Source organism: Emydura macquarii, unplaced genomic scaffold, assembly GCF_026122565.2.
Source record: "Emydura macquarii macquarii isolate MOO-44397 ecotype Brisbane River unplaced genomic scaffold, CSIRO-AGI_Emac_v2 contig_2422, whole genome shotgun sequence".
NCBI lineage: Eukaryota > Metazoa > Chordata > Testudines > Chelidae > Emydura > Emydura macquarii.
Window position 1 is genome coordinate 12,311,415 of NW_027132559.1, and position 22,970 is coordinate 12,334,384.

The 22,970-nt window shown below is 38.0% G+C and overlaps 1 protein-coding gene across 3 annotated transcripts; it reads right to left on the bottom strand.

Moving 5' to 3' along the window:
- Positions 1–137: 137 nt before the first annotated feature.
- On the bottom strand, positions 138–22,878 carry RAB5A (RAB5A, member RAS oncogene family). 3 transcript variants are annotated; one of them, XM_067561943.1, is made up of 6 exons: positions 22,497–22,864; positions 14,272–14,525; positions 10,290–10,441; positions 7,964–8,086; positions 5,631–5,724; positions 138–1,613 (listed from the first exon to the last, which is right to left on the bottom strand). In XM_067561943.1, exons 1-6 carry the CDS (start codon positions 22,673–22,675, stop codon positions 1,498–1,500), a joined length of 918 nt encoding a protein of 305 aa, XP_067418044.1. In that variant the 5' UTR covers positions 22,676–22,864; the 3' UTR covers positions 138–1,497. The 3 variants fall into 3 exon arrangements, with proteins under 3 accessions (XP_067418044.1, XP_067418046.1, XP_067418045.1); XM_067561945.1 differs by lacking the exon at positions 22,497–22,864 and adding an exon at positions 22,327–22,394; XM_067561944.1 differs by lacking the exon at positions 138–1,613 and adding an exon at positions 1,869–2,016 and having other exon boundaries at positions 22,497–22,878.
- Between the last annotated feature and the right edge of the window lie 92 nt (positions 22,879–22,970).

A 22,970-nucleotide genomic window follows, 5' to 3' on the forward strand; every position in this document is an offset into this window, starting at 1 on the left:
GTGCCATTCCACATGGTCAACCCATTTCTGGGCAAAAGTTAAATTTGTTTGGAACTGTGTGAAAGCACTGTAACTGCTAAAATGCAATAAAGGTTTCTTGTTGAATTCATGGTACGACCAGACACTAATCACAATGCTTTCCTGTTTTATAACCACTTTATTCAAACCTGAGCACCTCAATATAAAACTAAACACTGGTGAACTGTCATTTTCCTTGCTAAACCCAAATTACTGCAAATTTACAATCTGCACAAGTTTTTGCTTGCAGTTCAACATTTAAATAGATTAAATCATCTCTTCTCATACACTTGGTAGATTTCATATAATGAAAATAACAAAGAATTAGTGCAATATACTGGACAGATCAAAATAAAATGGACTTTGGAAAACAAGGTTGCAGAGTTCATTACTGACAGACAGCAGTACTTAGGTTACAGGGACAGGAGCATCATTTATTACTGTTCTAGCCGTAAAGGAAGAACTTAGAACCCCTTTAGATTAGGGGAAAAAGAAAAGTTAGCTTTAAGTAACTGTACATTTTGTATATCTTTAAGCAACTCTTAAATATTACAGAAAGTATTAAAAACAAAAGGTAGACTACAATGCAGTACCCTATTTACAGTACATTAATATCCAAATTTAAAATCAAGTTGAATGTACATAATTATTAGTGCACTGACTATTTTTTTTCCTTTGGGGAAAGACAAACTGTGTAATGGCCAGCAGTGATCAAAAAACAAAAAAAATCACAGACACCTAGTTTGTCTTTGTTTTACTTGGAGAGCTCTTATGGTTTGTGGAGAAAAATCCTGTAAAGTTGAACTCATTGGTTTATGCCTTTATAAACAGATAAATATGGAGTTAAACTTGATTTTTAAATCACTATTTTCTTTAAACAACTGGGTTGACTATAATTTACATACAGTGTAACAACTAAAATCCATTTTTCTGCAAGCATGGGATTCTTAAAATTGTTAATGCTGCAAGTATTGTTTGAAGTTAAATTATTAAAATGTGGAATGTATATTTAAATGGTAGATACCTGCAGAAACAACTGGCTGCACAAATACTGCGAATAAGCTTAATGTATCTTTAGACCCTGTTTCTAGAAAGTTTTTTTTTAAAAGCACAAATTAAAAAGTTTGAAGAGCCCAATTCTATCAATTACAACAGTAACCAATACCTGGATATAGAGGAGCTAGCTGGTTAGGTCAATAAATGTAATTCTTCTATATCCCTAATGGCAAGTGATTTTTAAAACCTTTCAAACTGAAGCAACCTTTCAGCTTCCACTTCCCCTCTACTGCTGAAATATTACAGCCAGTGATACATGCATGTTAAAAATTAAGATAAAAACAAAATAATTCTGTATTAGAAACTTGAGTATGTCATTAGTCTCTTCTGTTTTGGAAGCTGGACCAGATTAAACACTCCAATTCCATTGTTAACAGTTAGGAAGCAGAAGAATATTCAAGATAGTTTAAAGCAACTGAAGGTTTAGTTACTACAACATGGACCCTTGGGTGGTTGTGTAGATTCAGTAAGGTCTACTCCTCTTCCTCTGGCAGAGTTGGCTCCTGCATTCTGTGGCTCATTCTTTGGCAACTTTTTAGCTATACAATTAACAAGAAAAATGAGTAAAACATTAGCATAAAGATTATACTAAATTTTAAATGTCTATTGAGTCCAAGAAAGCTATATGAATACTTCCTTTTAAGATATTTAGCAACAAAATACTTTATAATCTGTCTGCTTTAAGTTTTCAGTTATACCATTCAGAAAATGTCTGATTAAGAGCATTGATTATGACCATCTTAGAATCCATGGCTTCCTGATTAGCTGTGACCAAAAAAAAACAAAAAACCAAAAAACCCAAACCCACATCCTTGGAAGTAGAGAAAAAACATAGCCAGCATCACCCAGCAACAGAAGTTAATGAGTTAGGCCCTAATCCTGCAATTTGTTCATGCAGGGGGGCTCCTCTGCCCACATGGAAGGTCTTCAATATGGATCCACCTATAAGGAAAAAGTTGTAGGATCACTGTCTTCGGTTACAGCAGCACTCAGTGTGCTAGTGTTTCTAAAACACACTGCTCTGAAGAGCTAACAGCTGGAAAAAAAAGAATACAGGAAGTGGAAAGGAACACAACATACATGCAGAGCATGTCCCTTTCTTCCCTCTCCCATTCATAAATTCCCCAATTGTGTCTCTGTGTAAGCTAGAATGTGTTAATGTTGTACATATGAACTGTCCTCAGCTCTTGTCCTAGTTATTCATCTGTCCCTGAGCTGCACATTCCCTATAGCTCTGATTTAATTAACCACTAATTACCTGCCTTCCTGCAGCCCACCTGCCCCTCCATAACCCTGGACTAAAGCAGGAGAAAACTACAGCCAATCAGAACTTGATGACCCCTCTCAGTCCTGCTATGCAGTAGCTCCTGACACTTTTCTGCTGAAATGGTATCAGTTTTTGCTGTGGAAAAGTGGAAAGGACTTTTACAAAGCTACCCTGGCCCTTGCTGTGGGAAGCCCCTGCCCTGCCCAAAGTACAACATTTTCTCTGCATATCCAGACTCTGAAGCAAGGGCACTACAGTCGGTTAATAGAGAAGCAAGAGACTGAATGTCTCCTAAAGGATTCAAACACGAAGTATGAACTGGAAATAATAATTAAAATCAAATCAAATCAATGGCCACAGGAGCATTTCCTTCCATAGCACCTTCATTTGTGACTACATGGGCCCTATGAAACTTTCTAGACTGCCCTTTTAGAGAACTTTGCCCCCCACTGCAACATGCCTTTCTGGAAATGTCCATTTAAATTTGACAGAGTCACGCAGCAACAGGTCGAAAATAGCCATTTTGCAAATGTTTGCTACATTCCATATTTCCCTCTCCTCTGTCTGGCGAGTATTCTTAAATCTTATTTTGCTTTTCCATTTCCTCTCATTCTTGAGGAGATGACAGCATGAGTTTCAGGCACCACTTTAAGTCATAAGTTCATAGGCCTTGTTCTGGCACTGTGCATGGGGTGAATTTCACTGACTGAATGCATGCACATGTGAGAAAAAATATGTATGAAGTAAGCCCACAGATTTTACATTCAGATACTACAGTGGTGTATATGATGGAAAACTGTACACAGATTATTGTGTCAAGTAAAGTTTATGTACTTCACTAAAATACTCAGGGGGGTACAAGAAGATGAAAGTACCATTGAAATATTAAACCAAAAAAAAAAAAAAAAAATCACATTTCTAGGCCTAGTTAAAAGGAACAGGAGAAAGAAATGTCTGTGAATTGAAGGGCGTTCCATTAAAAGTTCATTTGTTTTTAAATTTAAATAGGGGCAGAGATACAATGTGGCATTTTGTAACATCAAAATCCAGGATTCCCTCAAATATTTATCTTAAAGATATAGACTACATTTTCCATCCCCCAGGTATTTCTTAGATGTTTAAATACTCTGAACTGATGCTCATTAAGTGATTTTTTTTTTTTTTAATATCACCATCGCATATTTACTAAGTTTTATTTATTTTTATACTGGGTAGATGTATGTATTAGATCACAAGTATACAAACAAAGAAGGTAGTACAATATATGAAATTTTAAGAAATTGCAATGTTGCTATTTATTTTACATGACAAAATGGAATACTGCTTAGCTAAATGGACTATATCATGGTGAAAATGCAACACTTGTGATCCATGTGCCATTTGATACTGTTCATTAGCATGATTTCAACAGCATTATACCTATTGCTGTGATTATATGCAGATGACTGAGTGGGCCATTTTGAACATATTGAAAACATGCTTGCTTTGCTCCCTGCTTCAATAATTTTCAGGGAGTAATAAACGTTTTATTTCCAGGGATGAAATTCACAACACTATTTTTATTTTAGAGTTTTCAGAAGTTTGTCAGAGTTCCATAAAGTCTCCATATCTCTTGGGCATTTTCCCTTTTTCATAAAAATGAAACTTAGATATGACCACAAGACATAGATCTGTAGACTTTTGGGACAAACAACTATTAGCAGGCCTTTAGTAAATTTGAACTCTGTTCATAATCTGTAATTATTTCATTTTAAAGAGACCAAAAGATCAAAGTATACTTACAGTCAAAACCATGTGTAAGGGACGTGGTCAAGATAAAAATTATAAATAAGGCCCTACTTGATTTGTGATATTGCAGAAATTGCAGCTCCTGCAATATTAGACTTCTACTGCAATTCTGATTTCAATAAGCTAACTTTGCAAAGTCCACAATTTTACATACATCTTGAGCAAGCAATTAGTACTGCACTAACATTCAATGCCTGTAAAACGTAATAGGCTAAAGTGACTGGCCTTGATTGCTGCAGCAGTTGTGTTAAAGTCTTTTAGTCTTCTGAATTTTATATTGTACCAATCACTTTTTTTAAAATGAATATAATATAGTTGAAGCAAAATGTCAGGTTATCAAAAAAATTAGCAAGCATAACATAATACTTGAGTGTTTAGATCACTTCAGCAAATTTTTCTTAAACAAATAGGTCTACTGTGGCTTTTCCAATTACCACTACTAATAAAGGTCCATTATTACTTTTCTGTGATTTTTCATGTCCTGTCCACAACTCAGCTGCAATTATTTGAACATCATTCCACGATTCAAGTGGGGCCTTAGTTACAAAGGTTTTTTGTTATTAATGTTTTAGATTTTAAAAATAAATTATTTTTAAGGCTATCAAATAAAGAGGTTCTTAATGCATTTCATTCAACATGGACAGATAAACTACACTAGACATGCAATTGTTTATATTTAGCATCACTTTTAGGTTGCTATACTTGGGTTACCAATACTGTGCAGACATATTTAGAGTCTCTGTGAAAAGTGTTTACAAAACTGAAGCATTCTAGACATTTCAACAATTTTTGTAAAATCATTGTCCCCCACCTTCCTTTAAAAAAATCATTTTTCAGCCTCAAGTATAATCATTGTTCGTCTCTGGGAAAGCCTACAAAGTACTAGGGCTCTATACAAACAAAGAAGGTGGCACAGTTTTGGTCCAAAAGAGCTTAGTTTGTATAGAGTATGTCAGGATCCTTTTCATTTGCAAATCTTTAGATTGTTTTAAAAGCAGAATTCCTAGCCTTCCCTAAAAGCAAAAATTTTGCATGTCAAATATTTTCTACCTCTCTGCATCACAAGATAAATATATTTTGATATATAGTGAAGTGCATGTGTCTTTGCTCATTCTGCTGGAAGCTCAAACAAAATTGACCATTGACTCTGAACAGCTAGACCGTGATAGCAAGTTCTACTTGCTAAACAGAATCTTGGGTTCAGAAGTGATGCAAGGATTCTTGTTCTCCGAGACAATATGAGGGAACCTGTTTGGTGCATAGGATGAAGCCAGAGTCAGACTGCTCCTACTGAGTGACTGTCTGATGTTTAGAACATTAAGGAGGAATTCAGAAAAGATCATAGAGAAGCAGACTGTCACAGAAAAAGAGAAATCCAATTACCGAGGAGAGAAAAGTTGGGTAATATTCTAGTCAGAGGCTAGGATAGAATGAACTTCAGAAAAGGACTACATATAAACCAGTTGTCTTAAAAATGCAGCTTCCATTTAAAAATACTTACCAATTGCCATGAATATTTCATTTACATTCATTGACGTTTTAGCCGATGTCTCCATAAACAATAAACTGTTGTCATCTGCATAAGACTGCGCTTCCTATAAGTTACATATTATAATGAGAATTTTAGTTTATTTTTAACCATGCAACTTAGAACTTAAGTCCCTGGGTTAGTAGTGATAAAATACAGAGCATGTAATCTGTATGAAAGAATGCACACTGAAACTTCATTGTTTCATATGTTCAATGTGTCAGACAGCATCCCATGGGTCTCCTACAATAATTAAAAAGTCAAATCTGTGGAAATTCCCACACTTTCTGGTTGGCTTAAAATAAATATCCATAAACAAACAAGAAAAATATAAAAATGTATTTCTTGATCTGAAACTCTCTCTCTGATAGTAAGGGGGAACAAGTTCCAAAAGGTGGGTCTACAACGAACATTGACCTCAGTTCTAAGCGGATAGCTGAGCTGTCTTAGCAGCCCATATGTGTTTTAATAGCACACAGGGAAAGCAGCAATTTCTGGAGCTCCTCTGAATCTATCAACCTTTGAGGACAGATCATCAGAACAAGTTCACCACTCAGACAAGAGTTCATTATTATGACAAATGTGACAGGACAGCAGTATTCAATATCCCATACCACTGTTTAATTTTACATTGTAATTGTTTTGTTAGCCTGAATGCCAAATGTGAACTCTACTTTTTCTTTATTCTAAAAATCTCTCTTTAGTGCCACCTCCTATTGGCCAGTATTATAGCCCTCAGCCTCTAATTGTGAACTCTAATCTCCCCTTAAATCACATATATTTTCATTCCACATGTGGAACTCCCTTTTAACTCAATAGAAATTCTGCACAAAGACAGGTGAGACTATAGTTATGGAGAGCAAGCCACATCACTCTCACTTCCATTACTAAGCAGCATCACTTGCTAACCATATGCTATGCTACATTCGTTATTACAGAGACAGTGGAACTTACAATGATATATCTATACAAGTCATTATTCCAAATATAGTTATACTCCTAAGGTGTGTTGTAAGGATAGAAACTGAAAACCAGCCCCCAAAGAGTGCACGTATCCTTTTTAGCCATATTTTCTGAAGTGATTTTGATTGTAAAAAAGTTAGTTATATTTGGCCAATAAGTTGGCAATTAAGTTGTCCTATGAAATTCTAGGGATAGCAAATTCCAATCATGCTTGTAACAATCATTGTAATCATTATGTTTTGCATACTAAACACTTTACAAAGTTATTCTACAACAAACAACTAATAAATTACAGAAATAAAAAGAAATATCAAGAAATCAAGTGAGAAATCAGGGAATGTAAAAATGAATTTGTTGAATTCTGGAGAGTAAATACTTTAAAAGCCACTGAGAAAGGAGTCAAAATAGTCAAGATATGGAGATTTAAGGCATGGAAAAGGAACTCGGATGGAACTAAGGTACTGGCATACATAGCAATGTTCTAGAGAAGGCAAAACACATATGCAAGCAAATGAGATGGCAGAGGAAAAGGAAAGTTCATGGCCAAAGATGATACTAAGATTACAGAATATGCAAATAAATATAAAAGTCTAAATTTTATTGGGTCATAAGCAAACCTACAATCATAGTTTGCCACTGACTGGCTATGAGGCTTTTTCTGTACTTTGATTTGGTTTTATTAAGATACTTTTTGTTAAGTGAGCCACCAAAAGCCTCTGGGTCAAGGCACATTAGTTTTTAAAAAAGCAACAAAAATAGCAAGAACTCAGTAAAAAGTCAGCTAAAATTTAACTCACTCAACTTACATTGCTCAGACCAGGCCATAAGTAGTTAGATCAGTCGTAAATCATATCTTGAATGTCAGTAAGTGAATTCTAAACCTCTCACTGAGAATGGCCTGCCTTTTGAACCACACTTACCCCAAGAATTAACTGTTAGTGAAATTACTGTTTGTGAAATCATCCCTAATGATTATTAGGGTGGCATGTTTCTCAGAATACAAATTCAATTTACTGATAGATATGGCAGATTTGAAAAAAGTTACCTGTACCTCAAAGTGAAATGTAATTAGAAAAGCAATCTTTTTGAACAGCTGTCACTATGGATCATATTTATGCCCCCCACCCCTCCCAAAAAAAAATCACTAGAATACCATATATATTTCCAATTATACTATAAATTCATGTTTGCAATTATCAACAGAATTCTATAACGTGCAGTCCTACAATGAAGTATTAATCATCAGAAGACAGTATGTTCCCTTCTGAGAACGCTATTTATATCACAGACTAACATTCTAACAAAAACACACTTTCTTGTGAACAAAAATATGAATGATATACCTGGAAATCCACAGCTCTTTTATTAGCTAGATCAGCTTTGTTTCCTGCTAATGCTATTACGATATTAGGACTTGCTTGCCGCTGAAGTTCTTTGACCCAATTTTTTGCTCTCGCAAAGGACTCCTGTTAATGATTTAAAAATAAAGCAACTCAGTTCTATTGTCCTTTTATCCCTATTACCCAAACATATCTTATCTGTCCTTTAAGCAAGAGACTTATCAGTATATTCACTCTCCAAAGCCACATTCCAATTGGCTGATTGGGCCTTTTTAACTGAGCTTCCCTTCTTTAATTCCCAAAGGTGCATAGTTGGGACCACATTTCTGAAAAATTAAGAGTCCCTTTGTCAATTATGTTAAATGGATGAAAAAGTGACATGAATGACTGTTGGATAGCATGAGAACAGACCAAGCACTGGGAGCAAGGGGGGGGGGGGGGCGGCGAAGGAGGGGCAGGGGAAGAGAAAGAATGAGAATTTTAACCTGTTTTCTTCTCTAAAAGTGCCATTGTTCACATTGAAAAGGTCTCAAATCACTCAACTCTCTTTCTACTGTAGAACTGTGGGCCAAGTCCTGAAGTCCTTACCCATTTTTCCCCCAGTCTTACTCAGGGAAAACTCCCACTAATGATAATGGGCAGTTTGCCTAAGAACTGCATAAAAACCTGAGTGGAGACCTCAGGATTAGGCCTTAAATGTCTTTTTGCCAACTTTTCAGTTAGACAGCAGAATCTCAGAGTTACAAACACCAGAGTTACAAACTCACAGGTCAACCACACACCTCATTTGGAACCAGAAGTATGCAATTAGGCAGGAGAGAGAGAAAAAAAACCCAAGTACTGTACAGTACAGTGCTGAGTTAAACGTAAACTACTAAAAAATAAAGGGAAAGTTTAAAAAAATTTGACAAGGTAAAGAAACTCTTTATGTGCTTGTTTCATTTAAATTAAGATGATTAAAAGCAGCATTTTTCTTCCACATAGTAAAGTTTCAAAGCTGTATTAAGTCAATGTTCAATTGTAAACTTTGAAAAAGCCATAATGTTTGTAACTCTGAACAAAACATTTCAGAGTTACGAACAACTTCCACCCCTGAGGTGTTCCTAAATCTGAGATGCTACTGTATTCTTAGATGTAATTTGTAACAAATAAGATATTAAATCTATGTTTTCCAATGTTCTTTCTCTATTGGAAAGTGAGCCAAGGCCATTAGGTCAAAGACTTCTGAATAAATGACATCAGAGGTCACTGGAACTCAGAAAAGGAGAAAAACACTCAAATAATTCATAGAAACATTTTTTTAAAAGTTGGTTAAAAAAAACCAAACCAAACCAAACCAACCATCTCCAGATTACTCGTCTATATTTGCTTTTCTTCTCCTTTCAGTAGCTAATAGTTTTCACAGTGGAAGGATATGCATCAGAACTTGAAAAATCTCTTTTAAAGAATTTTTAAGCTAATGAAATATAAATTTTACTCCAATAGTAAAAGTCAAAACAAAGTGAGATGTGTTGACTACTGCTTCACTTTTTGGGTGATTTGAAGTACTTTGCCTCTGACCTCACACTGCAGAGGCATGCACCAGTAGTCTACTAATGTACACCCTTTTGTGGATTTTTGTTATATTAGTATGTATGATATATCCCATTACAATAGGTTGGGCTATATTTCCATACTTGGAAAGAAGAGTTACTTTTGTTGTAGGTAATAGCATTCGAAATGATTTTTATTTAAACATTCAGTAGAAGGGAAAAAATTCAAAAAGATTTCTATTCTCCTTTAATTTCTCTGTGATTGGAGCAGCTCCTGGAGGGCCACAACCCACATTTTGCATCATATAACTAGTATGGTTACACAACTGCAAAGAGATTATTTATATGAGCTCCTTGTATATCTAAAGAAGGTGTTTGGAGAGTATTATAAAAACTTCACTTATCTTCAGTAAAAAATATAACCAGTTTGAAGTGCTAACCCTGCCAAGTCCTTTTGTCAATATGTGATTTTGAGGAAAAAAAAAAAAACCCCACATTTTCCTATTTGTTTGAAAGAGTCAAACAGGAGCAACTAACTTACTATATACAGAACAGTGAAAAATGGTAAAATAAACTGCAGTCAAATGCACAAGAGAAAAATAAAGAAAAAAGTTGTTTTTGCTAACTTTTCAATTACAATTTTTAGTTACTCACAAAACAGTAAAAAAAACCCATTGAGTTACCTGCTCAAATTCATGTAATTCAGTGGAAGAATCAGGAAAAGAAATCAGGTTTCAACTCCCACACTCAATCCATTAGTCCACAGCTGCCCCCCCTTCTCTCTATATTGTACTTACCTCATTTGTAATGTCGTATACAACTATAGCTGCTTGTGCTCCTCTGTAGTACATTGGTGCTAAACTGTGGTATCGTTCTTGACCAGCTGTGTCCCAAATTTCGAATTTTACTGTTGTGTCATCAAGACACACAGTCTGGGTTAGAAAAGCAGCTACAAAAAGAGATAAAGAAGCTGAAACCAGAGGTCTATAGTTATGTTTTTACACACATTCATATTCAATTATGTGCCCATTTGAGTTTCCTTAGCAGAGTGTGTCATCAGCTGGTAAAATACAATAGGTTGGAAGAGAATATTAAAAGCAGTCTTATACTGCTCCAACAGTACAGAATGAAATTACATAGACAACCAGCCTCCCTTTGTAGTAATTAAAACATGGAAGGAGAAGTGGTAGGAGAAGAAAACCCCACAAATTAATTTTAGTTTTATAACATTGAAATGGAATTGCCACAAATCAATCAGCACTCAGTCTTCCAAAAGTGGTTCACCCTGATGCACTGAAAGGCATGACAGACCACCACTAATGATATCCTCTATCACACTGTACATCATTAGTTCTGCCCTGTATACAGTTTTGTACTATTCTCTACATTCCAGTAGGAGTAACTGCTACAGCTCTGATTCTGAAAATGGAGTATGAAACAATGTGGTTCATTCTTAAGACACCTGGGAACTAGAAACAAATAGAACAGTTTATAAATAACCCCTTGTAAGAAGTGCGTTAGACACATTTTTCACTTTGTAAGCGACTGAACACCTCTGAACCACTATAACATTGCTTTTCATCATTTCCACTCAGGAGGAACTGCATCAAATTCAACTGCAACTGAAGCTACTGGTATACCAAAAAGCAGGTTTGTCATTTTCCTAAAAGGCTGTATAAAGCTGAAGTGAATTGCCAGTTATAATAATCTTCAAAGGGTCACCAACAGTAAAATTAATTTTTCCTGATCAGTTTAGAGTGATAAATTCTTAATTCTAACCAGAAAAAGAAGTCACAAGAGAGACATAGAACCCTACTTTAGCACAAGGAACTGGCTAGAAAGCAGTTTACAGGGTTGAGGATTTCTTAGAAGGTTCAGAAGAGGAAACCTCCTATTCTCAGATTAAGACTGATATCTACCTTTTTCATTCTTTAATTGAACAAAATAAAAAATAAAAATTTTAATCTTTTGGCCTTTTTCTTTGGCTTGATCAAATTTTAGGAATAAATGAAAATGTCAGGACAATATATCACGTCAGCATAATAGACTTCACATTGTAGAAAACAGCTTCTGAAGCTATCAACAGTCTTTCCAATGTTGTACCTCCCCCCTGCCAGTTCATGACAAAACCTTGATTACCTAGCTATATTAAGATGGCATGGGCTTCTCTTGCTCCCTCCAAAAATATTTTGCTTAGCATCTTACTACTTTTTATATACTACTATGTCGAAAGGAAAATCAATCAGCAGCAGCATGAGGCCTCAAAGAATTGGAAAGACAGACTCATCTTTGTATCTCCTATAAACACCAGGATACAGCATTGCACACAAAAAGTGTGAGTTCCCAGTAGTATACTGAATCCTCATACTACCATGTGTGAATTCCTATAAAAGGGCCTTCATTTAGCCTTCCCAGAACCAAGACATTATCTGCCTTGGATGAAGCAAGTAGTGAAGTTGGTGTCATACGCAATTATCTTCTAGGTACAATTTTCTTCAGAAATGTGTCCCTGTTCAAAAATTAACAGGTAAATACTCAATGAGTAAACGACTGGGAAAAAACAAATATTTTTCTTCCTTTGCCATATGGTAGTCTTGTTGCGAGGGCCAGAATGGATGCAGAGCGAACTCAGGGTTTGTCCGCACTGTGATAAAAAAGCCACAGCCCGGAGTCTCAGAGCCTAGGTCAGCTGACTGGCTTGCAGGCTATAAGATTGCAGTGTAGACATCTGGAGCTGGGCTAGAGCCCAGGTTCTGAGACCTTCTCCCTTGCAGGCTCTCAAAGCCCAGGCTCTAGCTTGAACCCAAATGTCTACACTGCAATTTTATAGCCCTGCAGCCCAAGCCACATGAGCCCAAGTCAGCTGATCCAGGCTAGTCATAGCCTGCCACAGGTCTTTTATTGTCATGTAGACACACCCTAAGCCATTATGAAAATGCCACCAAGCTTCTTGCATCTTCTATAAGCCAATCGCTTGAAATTTGCTGCCTCATAAGGTCACAGTTAATACAACTAGAGTTAATTATCTAAAGATTATCATTCTTCTTAGAAGTCATACCTTTTTCTAACTCACAGGCCTTGCTCCAGTAGTCTGTGGAGAGGAAGCTCGAAGGTTGCTTTTGAATGTAAGTTTCCATACAACAGCACTACACTGTTAATATGCCTGCCCCATCTAACTGCATTTTCTTTTACAAGTGCCATTATTTAGCTTCACAGTGCATTAAACATATAAAGGCTACATAGTTACAGGCTATTTTCTGCAAAGAAAAATGTGTTTTTGAATACGGATGCATCCAGTAACATTCCCAGCTGGATTATGTATGTATTTTTCCTTCTCTACTTAATAGAGTAATGAGACATATGTTAATATCCGCTATTTAATATACTTTGTTTCCATTTGCACTTCTGTAGCTTCCTGTTCATAATTTCAATGTTTTCAAGTATTCTTTCACTCTTGTTAGATGAGTAAAACTGAAACCAACCTGGGTAAATGTAAAAGTGCAATTATAAGATTCAGAGAACACTGAACTCTACATGTGTAATAAGGCATACATGTACTAGGAATTTGCTTCTGTATAACTGTCCTTGGGACTTTTGTTACACTACCAAAAAACAAAACAACTAAGTTATTGTTTAATATATAAAGCCTTTCACATCAGCAATTCTAGATGCACCTAATACCAGACATACACTTTAATAAAAAGACACCAGACTTCTGAAACAGAAAACAACTCACCCACTTATGTCAGAGTGTTAAAGAGATCAGAAGAAAGCAGTCTCATAGCCACAGAACCTACAATAACTAGATACAGAGCAATAAAATGATGTTGTAAGATTTAATTTGGAATTTTATTTGTGTCAGCTTTCTCAGTCTTTACATTTAGACAAAGATTCATATTTACTGTATGTGTGAAAACCAACTCATCTATAGAAGCATCAAAATGTAGATTAGATTCACACACTACAACAGCAGGAAAAGGGAGTACTACAGAGATGTTTCTAGTCTCTAGGATCTGGGGGCATAACTTACATCAGTCTATGTGCAAATAAGCGATTGTGGAGAATCACTTTTGTTTTGCAAGAAGTTGTTCAGATATAGCCAAAAGAGGAGTACAATTCAGAGACCATAAACTGCTGCTTCTCTTGCAGGTGGTGCAGAAAAAAACAGTTTAATGGGAAAAAGTACAATCCACATAGACTATTATAAAATCCTCGTTTCCCCATCTAATAACCAAGAGTCTGCTTTGGTTGCAGTCGGATGGGGTGCAGAAGAAAGCACACAAAATCTTAGGGCTCATGAGCTACAAAGAAAAGTGCACATACAAATACAGCAAGTCTCTTCCTTCACAATCAAAGCCAAGCTGTTTGAGTGATCATAAGAATTTTACATTTTGCGATGCAGCAACCAAGGTTCTTTATCTTGCTAAGCATCTTAATTATATGCATTAAACATGTGAATGTTAGAATAGCTATACGGCCATCTAGAATTACTTGACACCAACTTGTTTTAAAAATGGAGTACCCAAACTTATGCTGTGGCACTTTGTCCCCATCAAGCAGCACATGCAGGTTTACAAGTCTGCGTAAGACTTGAACGAACAGCACTAATCTTTTAGCTCAGGCAGTAGACGCTCATGCTTTGAGATCCAGATTCCCAGATTTGATTGCTACTGCAGATGGCCCACTATGGAGCATTGTATTACACTTATGAAGACAGTCATTGGCAAAGGTGGTATATACTCAATACAAAGCAAGAGAAAAAGTAACACTATTTCTCACCTCCAATGGTGCTCTCTTGAAATTCATGAAACTGGCCTTTTACAAAACGAAGCACCAAACTTGATTTGCCAACTGCAGACTCTCCCAGAAGTACTAGTTTGAACTGGCATATTTTATTGCCAGCATTTGGCCCATTGGGTCTCGTTGCTCCTCGATTAGCCATGTCCAATTTAGAAACAAGTCCCTTGTTCCAAATTCTTGAGAGGAAAGAATTCCAGGATGTGAACCTCGATGTTCTTACTATTTGTAGCAACCTGTTTATCAAAGATAATATACGCTATTAGAGTCAGAAACTACTAGAGTAAAACCAATATTACAGATCACAAGTGCAACACTAATTATATAAAACTAGTTGTAGTAACAGTCATCCAAGTTAATGGCCCAGGGTTTTCTCAAAACAGTTCTTTGTTTTAGGTGAAATAAGCCAATGAATTCTACCACACAGCTCCAAGACATTTTTTAAATCAAAAGACTTTCACAAGCACTAGGTTGACATCCAAAATCTCTGAGTAATCTTAAAAGGTTGATTTTCAGCAGAAGGGTAACTCAGGGTTTTCTGAAATCAGGCCCCTTCCCCTTCAAGATTTCAAACTGGGTACCCAAAAATGCCAGTCACTTTTAAATCCTGGCCTATTACCCTATATTGTCTATGCTCCCTATGAGACTTCAGTTCATGCTGTGTATGTCATGCTGTTGTGAATGAAGGCTAATATTTAAGGGTGCAACAAATCCAGACCTGCATATTTCCATTTCATTTCCTCTCATGTTATGAACTTCTTAATAATCAGAAGTTCCTCTTTCATGATTTTGCTGATGCCAAGAAATTCTTGGACTACTCAAGTCAGAATTAGTAAAAACAAATGGAAGGGCTTAAATTAGAATGAAGAATTATTGGAAAACTCAATTACACCAGCATTTCAAATTTAATCAATTTATGGTAGTTTTCTAAGAGTTTATCCCTAAAATGTATGTGAACCACAATTTCTTCAAATAGAAAGGCATACATTCAAAAGTGAATGTGACCCCTGATTTGAACAGCTCTTCTGATTTAACATACATACCTGAAAGAGCTAAGGGACCGGTAATCTGATTTGGAGCTTTTCACCTTTAGGTCAATAGGAACCCCAAATCATCTTTCTGGTGTCTTATGTAAGATGAATTGCTAGTCTCAATCTGGGATATAGCACACAAGTGTTCACACATTACAAACCACAATTGGAACCTTTTGTTAGTAGTATCTGCAGATAGGTCAAAGATTGAGACACACTGGTTTAGTTATGTGGGGTAGCTTGCACAGCTTCTGCCAGTACTTTGATCGCTCTGATGGAGCACTTTGTTTCACTTCCAAAGTATAGATTTAAAAAAAAAAAAAAAAAAATGTAGGGGGAGAGGAAGTTTGAGAAAAATAGATTTGTTCTCAAATTATTTTAATAGCTTAGATTAAGCAGCCTTTTTCCAAGAAGACAGTGCCCTCAGAAAGAGTGCTGCAATATTTAGTTTAGTCCTTCCCAATTGGCAATTCCATTCAGAAAAGAAATGTCAGATGACCACATGTGGGAGGTATGTCTAGATGCTGGCCACTCCACTCTCTTATTAGGTAAAGGAGAGTACTCCTGTGTTCATTGTCAATACACAAAATTAAAGCTTGCGATGACTTCACTAGAATTTTGATGCATTAGTTAACATGTTAAAAACGCATTTTTTTTAAAAAAGTGTAGACATAGCCTTAGTATATGCACTGCAAGCAATAGGAAACAGAGCACTGAACTGCCTGAAAATAAGGCTGTACTTGCCTAAAGTAAAGCAAGTGCATTTGAACCCAGCAACATTTTCAGTCATTTCCAACCTGGTCCAGATTGAAACCAATGGCCAAGTTCCATATCCATTACGTTTTCTGAACCTTCCAGTTCGCCACCAACCCACTGTGTGCCTAATGCCCATGTTTAGCCTTCATTTAGCTTTGTAACTTCTATTTTGTGGATTAAATTCATACTGCAGCTAAAAGCACATAAAACAATTATCTCCATTTCCCCAGGCTACTGGCAAATGACTTCTGAACCCTATACTACCAGTTTTACCCTTCCTTCATATTACACCTTCATTTATTTACATCTTTATTACATTCATCCATGAAATCACACAGGACTCCATGACACAGTGTCTTGACCAACACATCAACTGATAAACATTGGCATCCCTCCCACAGTGATCCCAGACCAGGTAGTAAGACTGTGAGCAGAATGTGAATTATTTTCCTTTACATGGTAGTGCAGATCAACATCTGAATCCTTTTATAATGAAGTTGTCACTTCCCATAATGTTGCTGCTCCCTTCCCAGAGGGCTGCACTTACCTAGCAGAGTACACCAAAGGTCCTGTTGCCAGAACATCCCAATCCTTCATACACTGGCCTGCACGGTAGTAAGTGTCATATTTTGTCAATTCTCAAAGTCACATAGAAATCCTTTTGGACTCAATTATAGTACCACAACCCACTAAGAATTAAATATATTGCCTCGTGTTCTTACAAGATATGTCTACACAACCAGGGGAAGTGAGCCTGCCACTGTAGGTCAATAGACTCAAGTTAGTGGGGGCTCATGCTAGCGCTCTAAAAAAATGTTGCGTAGATGGCACTTTAATGTTGTGGCTCGGGCTGGAATGCAGGCTTTGAAGCCTAGGGAAGTAAGGTGGCTTCAGAGCCCATCACAACTTCACTGAATTGTCTACAAAGCTATTTTTGGAGTGTTAGTCCCTTTTGCCCGAGTTTGTTGATCCGGGCTGAGAGGCTTGCTCCTGCAGACTATATAGACATACGAACAACTCAGGAAGGAAAGAACATACCCACACTGAAACTCAACTTCTGCTACTAGGCAAAAAACCAAAAAACAACAAAACAAAAAAAACAAAAAAACCTCTCTCAGTGATATCAGTACCACCAGAAACTACATACCAAAATTAACATTCAGATCAAGAATGTTGCGTCACATTATTAATTTGAGGGACTCCTCCTGAAGATGAATTGTTCTGTTAGCCTAAAATGCACTTTTGGTCTTACATATGATACAGAAACGGATCTAGAAATTTAAAAGCAATTTAAGTATTTTTCTTCACTTTTTAAAAAAAAAATTGACTTTAAGAAGAATGAATTGTGTATCATGTGGATAGCTATTGCTTGTTTCAACAGAATGATGTACACATAATGTATCTAGACAGACTGCAAAACAACTCATAACAGTGGATAAACATAACATATTTAATCACTCCCTAGTACATTGCAAAAAAGAAAATGACACACAGCAGTTATCTATGAAACAACAAGCTAAATCACATGGTGAGGTCAGCATACATATGACCTTCAGTTCTCATTTTAAATTTAAAAAATGTCAGATGTTGGCTTGCCTTATTTCGGAAAGTATGTTTTCAAGTCCTCGCTTTTGAATACATTACTTTAGGTTGCATTGTACTGTAGTTCAGTAAGTATGTTCAGGCAATTAGTCAAAGTATGATTTTCTTTTTTTTGAAATTTCTAAGACACACATAGTGCATCTCAACTCTGCCAGCTATTCCGCACTCTAGCATTAATTTAGGCTCAACCAAGGGCCAAATCCTGTACCACATACATGCTTCAGGACCAAGCCATTTGCTCAGAATTCTTGAAAGGAAGTCTGCTACTCAGTAGAACTATTCTACATCCTCTACTTTATTCACTCAGGACTTGCTCACTATCCCTCTCCAACATCCTGGAAAAGGATGTGATTCATGACTGTAGGTGTGGCAAGGCTTCAGATGTAATTACTTGTAATTACTCCACATGTAATTACTTCTCTCAAAATGGTCATTTATAGGCTCCTATTTCAGAATAGGAATAATTGCTTTCTACAGAGCTCCTTTCAGACTCCAAACAGTTTTTTCAGTATTAGTTGAAACAGGCTATCCAGACAGTACCCCAGATAAGAGTTGGGGGGAATGCACACCCTATTAAAAATGCAGAACTGTTGCAAGTATTTTAAAATAAATAGGTTTTCATGGCCCTCATTCACCACAGATCAAGTGACATGCTCAGATACTATGAATGAAAGGCAAAATATTTTATCAGCTGGAGGGATCACAAATATGCCTTTGCAGGGGACTCAAAATACTACAAGTAGTCACAGATAACCCTGCAACTTCAAAACAAGTCTACTGATAGCATGAAAGAAATCTCCTGCAATGTGAGGTGCAGTCTTGGAACCTTGTCCCAATTATCCCTGTAGCAGAGATGTTTTCTAAATATTGCAGATTGGGTTTCAGCTGTTACATTTGGCATGTTTCTAGCATTTAGTAATTATTTTCCAGGAGAGAGAAAGAAAGCTTCCCCAAGCTGTCATCCGATGCCAACACATTTAATAATGCCATTAAGAAAACCCAGTACACCCATGCCACCCACTTATTACCAGACCATGGGGACTGTAAGTCTTCTTTCAGCCTGAAAAGCCAGACATTTTAATGCATATCTATCTGTTTTCCAGGTTGCAGAGCGCCTCATCACCACTCTCCCTAAGCATTTTCTGAAGCAGAAGGGTCAGGCCTTAAGTTTTTGTATTTCCTCATTTATGACTAGTAGGTGGTTCCAATACTTAGTATTCCTTTCATAGACCCATTTTCAAATTCAAGTATGAAGTATTAATATTTTTCAGACTGGTTAAAAAAAAAAAAAAATCAAACTACTGGATATGTTCAATGAAAAACATCTACCAAATCTCTCAGGCCACATTTGTTCACCACTAGTCTTGGGAACTAGAGAAAACGTGATAGAAAAAGAGAACCACGGAAGAGGCAATAATCCTTGTTTGGGTATACTAAGCACACATCAAATAAATTCAGATCTTTATGGGATAATTTTCCATCAATTCCAGACACTCATTTTAGCAGCTGTAGGTATTCCTAATCCTACAGTCTTGGTAATGATGTCCCAGATTGGGTAATACGATGTAGGGTTCCTAGGCACTACAGTAATGCAAATAAATATGTGGTTTAAAAAAGTCAGCAATGTTTGTATTGTGTAACCTTTCCATTTTACAGGTGTATTTAAGGGTAGAAAACATCTGAAGAAAAACAAGTTGGAGAATTAGAAATTTACAAGTCTTGTTTTAACTTTACCATTAATGATTTGATTTTTGAGGATGATCATAAATGAGCTGTAAAATTTCATCTATATTGAAACTCAGTATAAGGTTTTGACCTGAAGTCAAGCTTTTAAATAAAAATAGACATTTTAAGGAAATATATAGGTTATAAAAGAAAACTGGATAACTTACTTTATGAAAATTAATGTTTCCTAAACATTTTATTTAGTCCTCGCCCGCCCACCCCACTATAACATATAGTGATCCACCTGGGAAAGGTTATGAAGCATCTTGTATTTTGTCACTCCAATAGTTTAAGAAAAAGGCGGTAGAAAAATACTGTCAAAGAGCCATCCTGAATTATAGTAGGTATACATGATGCTTTAATAGGACTCTTCCATCTCTACTATCTGATTTTTTCCATGACAAACAAAGCCAGAGATGCTACAGGTCAATATGTCAGCAGAGGAACAAAGATCAGATATATATTAGGAAAGCACTTCCGTAAATCCCATCAGGTAATATGCCGGCTCTAATTTTATTTTGCCCATTCATTTTCCTTAAATACCAAAACAGGCTATAAGGCACATGCTGCTTTGTCTCATATTATAAAATATTGGAATCAGTTAGCCCATTATATGAATTAGGCTTTTCGTAATTGTTTAAATAACTTGTGCTGTGCCATCAATTACTATACCAATTTCACACTAAAAAAGTTTTCTAAAAGATGTCACAGCCACTCTTTTGTATCTGGGATAATTTTGTTTAAAGCCACAGTCTTGCCAACACTTACACCCATGCATAATTTCATGCTTGCCAGTAGTCCAAATTCACCAGAATTACTCACAAGCATAGTTGAAATGTTGGTAAAATTAGGGCCTACTATTCTAAAAAGTGCAGTTAAGTTAATATAAAAAATTATGTATCAAAGTAACACTGATGATCTAAATCACGAAGTAGAAAGGAGATTAAGAAAAACTCCCACCTCTAGTAGAACAGTGGGACACATCCACATAAACTGGGGTAGATGCAGAATGGATTGGTAAAATGAAGAAATGTTCTCATTTTACATACACAATATTCTGGTGTTTCACAAATAAGTTTTTCATTATATGCTACACAGTTCCTTAAAAATTAATGATGGGTCAACTGATTAGTCAGATGTCACAAAGAACACCAACATTTTGTTAATTAGCATTTTGGATAAAGAAAGAGGTGCTTCTAGACATATGCTGGATTTGGGGACAAAATTCAGATAATCTGAAATGTAGATGATCATGGTTTATCTGTATCGGCAAGTTAGAATTCAGGAGCGACTACAGCTCACAGAATGCTCAAAACTTAACATGTGACATTATTTACAATACAATCAGTTTAGATCCCTTGAGCAGACCATCATCTGCTTTAATTCTGGATTATAAACATATTGTACATGGTTATGTTAATATTTTAAACAATAAAGGCCTTTCTTGAACAACCCACCATTCTAGGTACTGTTGCCAGATTTTCTTGTTGTTCCTAGCCATCTTAATAGAAAATCTTAGCAACTTTAATAGAATTAGTATAGTTTAATATGGTATTTTCTCACCACAGTATTTGTGTTAGTTTTCATTAAGGCCCTACTTAATTCGCAATACTGTGGAAATTGCAGATCTTACAATATTAGGCTTTCACTACAGTTTTGATGCTAAATTCAAGTGTATGTATGTTACATTTTAACAGTCAGCCCTGCACACTGATGGCTTTTCCAAATTACCGCAATTAATAAATGTCCATTATTACTTTTCCAAGGTTTTCCATGTCTTGTCCGCAACTCAGCCGCAATTATTTGACAATCATCCTCTGATTCAAGTAGGGCCTTATATATCATATCAAGGTTTACAGTATGTCAACCAATTTATATTGAAGAGTAATGAGATAACACACCAAACAACTAAGTCATCACACAGTCTACAAAGTTTACATCCTTCCAAATAAAGATAATAAGCCTCCTGTGACTACATATGTATGATGTGAGTTACTGATTGTTTTTATATCAATTTCCTGTATGTAGGTAGGGAAAGGATCAATTATTTCCAAAATCTCCAATTACCTAATTCAAGTTAACATCAGTACATATAAGCTAACCAGAAAAAAGACACATTGCACAAGAGGTTTAGAACACAAGCAGTTCAAACATTTGTTCATCTACTAGAAAGAAGGCTCACCTACCCCTATCCCCACCCATAAAATCTGATACAGCCCCCAGTCACAAGATGCTTCTGAGCGGCTTCACGTGTCAAGGGGGAATTTTAAATGAATGAATCCTCCATCCAGAAGAGTTGAGAGGGAAGGGAGACCGGGCTGTGTGTTATACACGGTCTCCTAGGCCCAGCCATCTCGTACGGAAGTTTCTTGTGGACTAGTCTGTCCCCTCCTGAAGACGGCAGACGAGCTATTTTACAGAATCAACCCAAGGCGCTCGGTGTGCAACGACCCCCCGCTCTCCCGAGGTCGGGGACGGGGAGCAGCGGCGAGGGGGAGGGGCTCTGAGGACGGATTTCCCTAAGTCCCCGTTCCCACCCCGCTCCAGGGCGCCCCCCCGTCCCAGCAGTAGCTGTGGGGCAAGGGACGCAGGACCCCCGCCACGGGGGGGAGCGAAGCGAGGACAGCGCAGACCGGAGACACGCCGCGATCCCCTCGCGCCCGCCGCCTCCTCCACCCCCGCGGCTGCTCCTCCGCAGCCACAGCCCGAAGATGGGGAAGTGGGAGACTCGGGGGCGCCATTTTGAAACGGGGGAGACACAGGCTAGCCGCTCCCCAGCCCCGCGGTTCGGCTCCGAGCCCTGGCGGCGCGAGGACGGGCGAAAACGCCTCCAGGGGAAGGTGCCCATGGGCGGCTCTGTGCCTCCCCTCCACTCCCCCGGCGGAGCTCGGCCGGTGCCTCCCGCCCGACGCCGTCTCCTCACCTGGCGGTGCCGGGCAGCCGCGCGCGCTCGGGGGGTGGGGGGTGGGGGCAGGAGGCGCAGCGGTTTCGCTCTCTCCTGCGCGGCTGTGGGGGGAGGGGGAGGCGGCGGCGGCTCCTCCTCGGGGTGCCGGGGGGGGGTGAGGGAGGGGCGGGGGCGCTGCCGTGTCTCACCCGGGCCGCCACCAACTTCCGCCTCCTCCTGCGGTGCCGGACCAAAACACACACACGCACTTCCGCCGCCTCCGCCACGTCACGCCCGTCCCCCTCACTCCAACCATGTTCCATTCAGTTCCGGGACCGGGCCGGGTCCATGAGCTGCCTTGGCGGCGCGCCGCAGCGCAGGGTTCCATCCCCAGCCACTGTGACGGAGGCAAAGCCCAGGGACATGCTGTGCAGAGCGCCCCCAGCTCGGCGACCGTGGAAGAGGCCACTACGGCTCAGCGCGTAGAGGATGATGGGATAGATAGCAGGGCGCGAGGAGCTTCTTATCCGGTGGCGCCTCTGCGACAGGCGCTTCCGCCTCGGTAACTGGCATGGCGGTTGCTCCCAGCTCAGTGACGTGACGTCACCTGCTGGAGCCTCGCTCTCCGGAATGAAAGCGAACCGCCCTGACTACGCCCAAAGCCTTTTAAAGGGCTAGCGCTG

What these genes read in the sequence shown, in the direction of transcription:
- RAB5A (XM_067561943.1), bottom strand. Translation starts at nt 22,675, where the DNA reads ATGGAACCCTGCGCTGCGGCGCGCCGCCAAGGCAGCTCATGGACCCGG. An exon ending in TCAAGAGAGCACCATTGGAG is followed by an intron (nt 10,442 to 14,271) that starts GTGAGAAATAGT and finishes CTCTTTTTGTAG; the next exon opens with CTGCTTTTCTAACCCAGACT. An exon ending in TATACGACATTACAAATGAG is followed by an intron (nt 8,087 to 10,289) that starts GTAAGTACAATA and finishes AATCATTAACAG; the next exon opens with GAGTCCTTTGCGAGAGCAAA.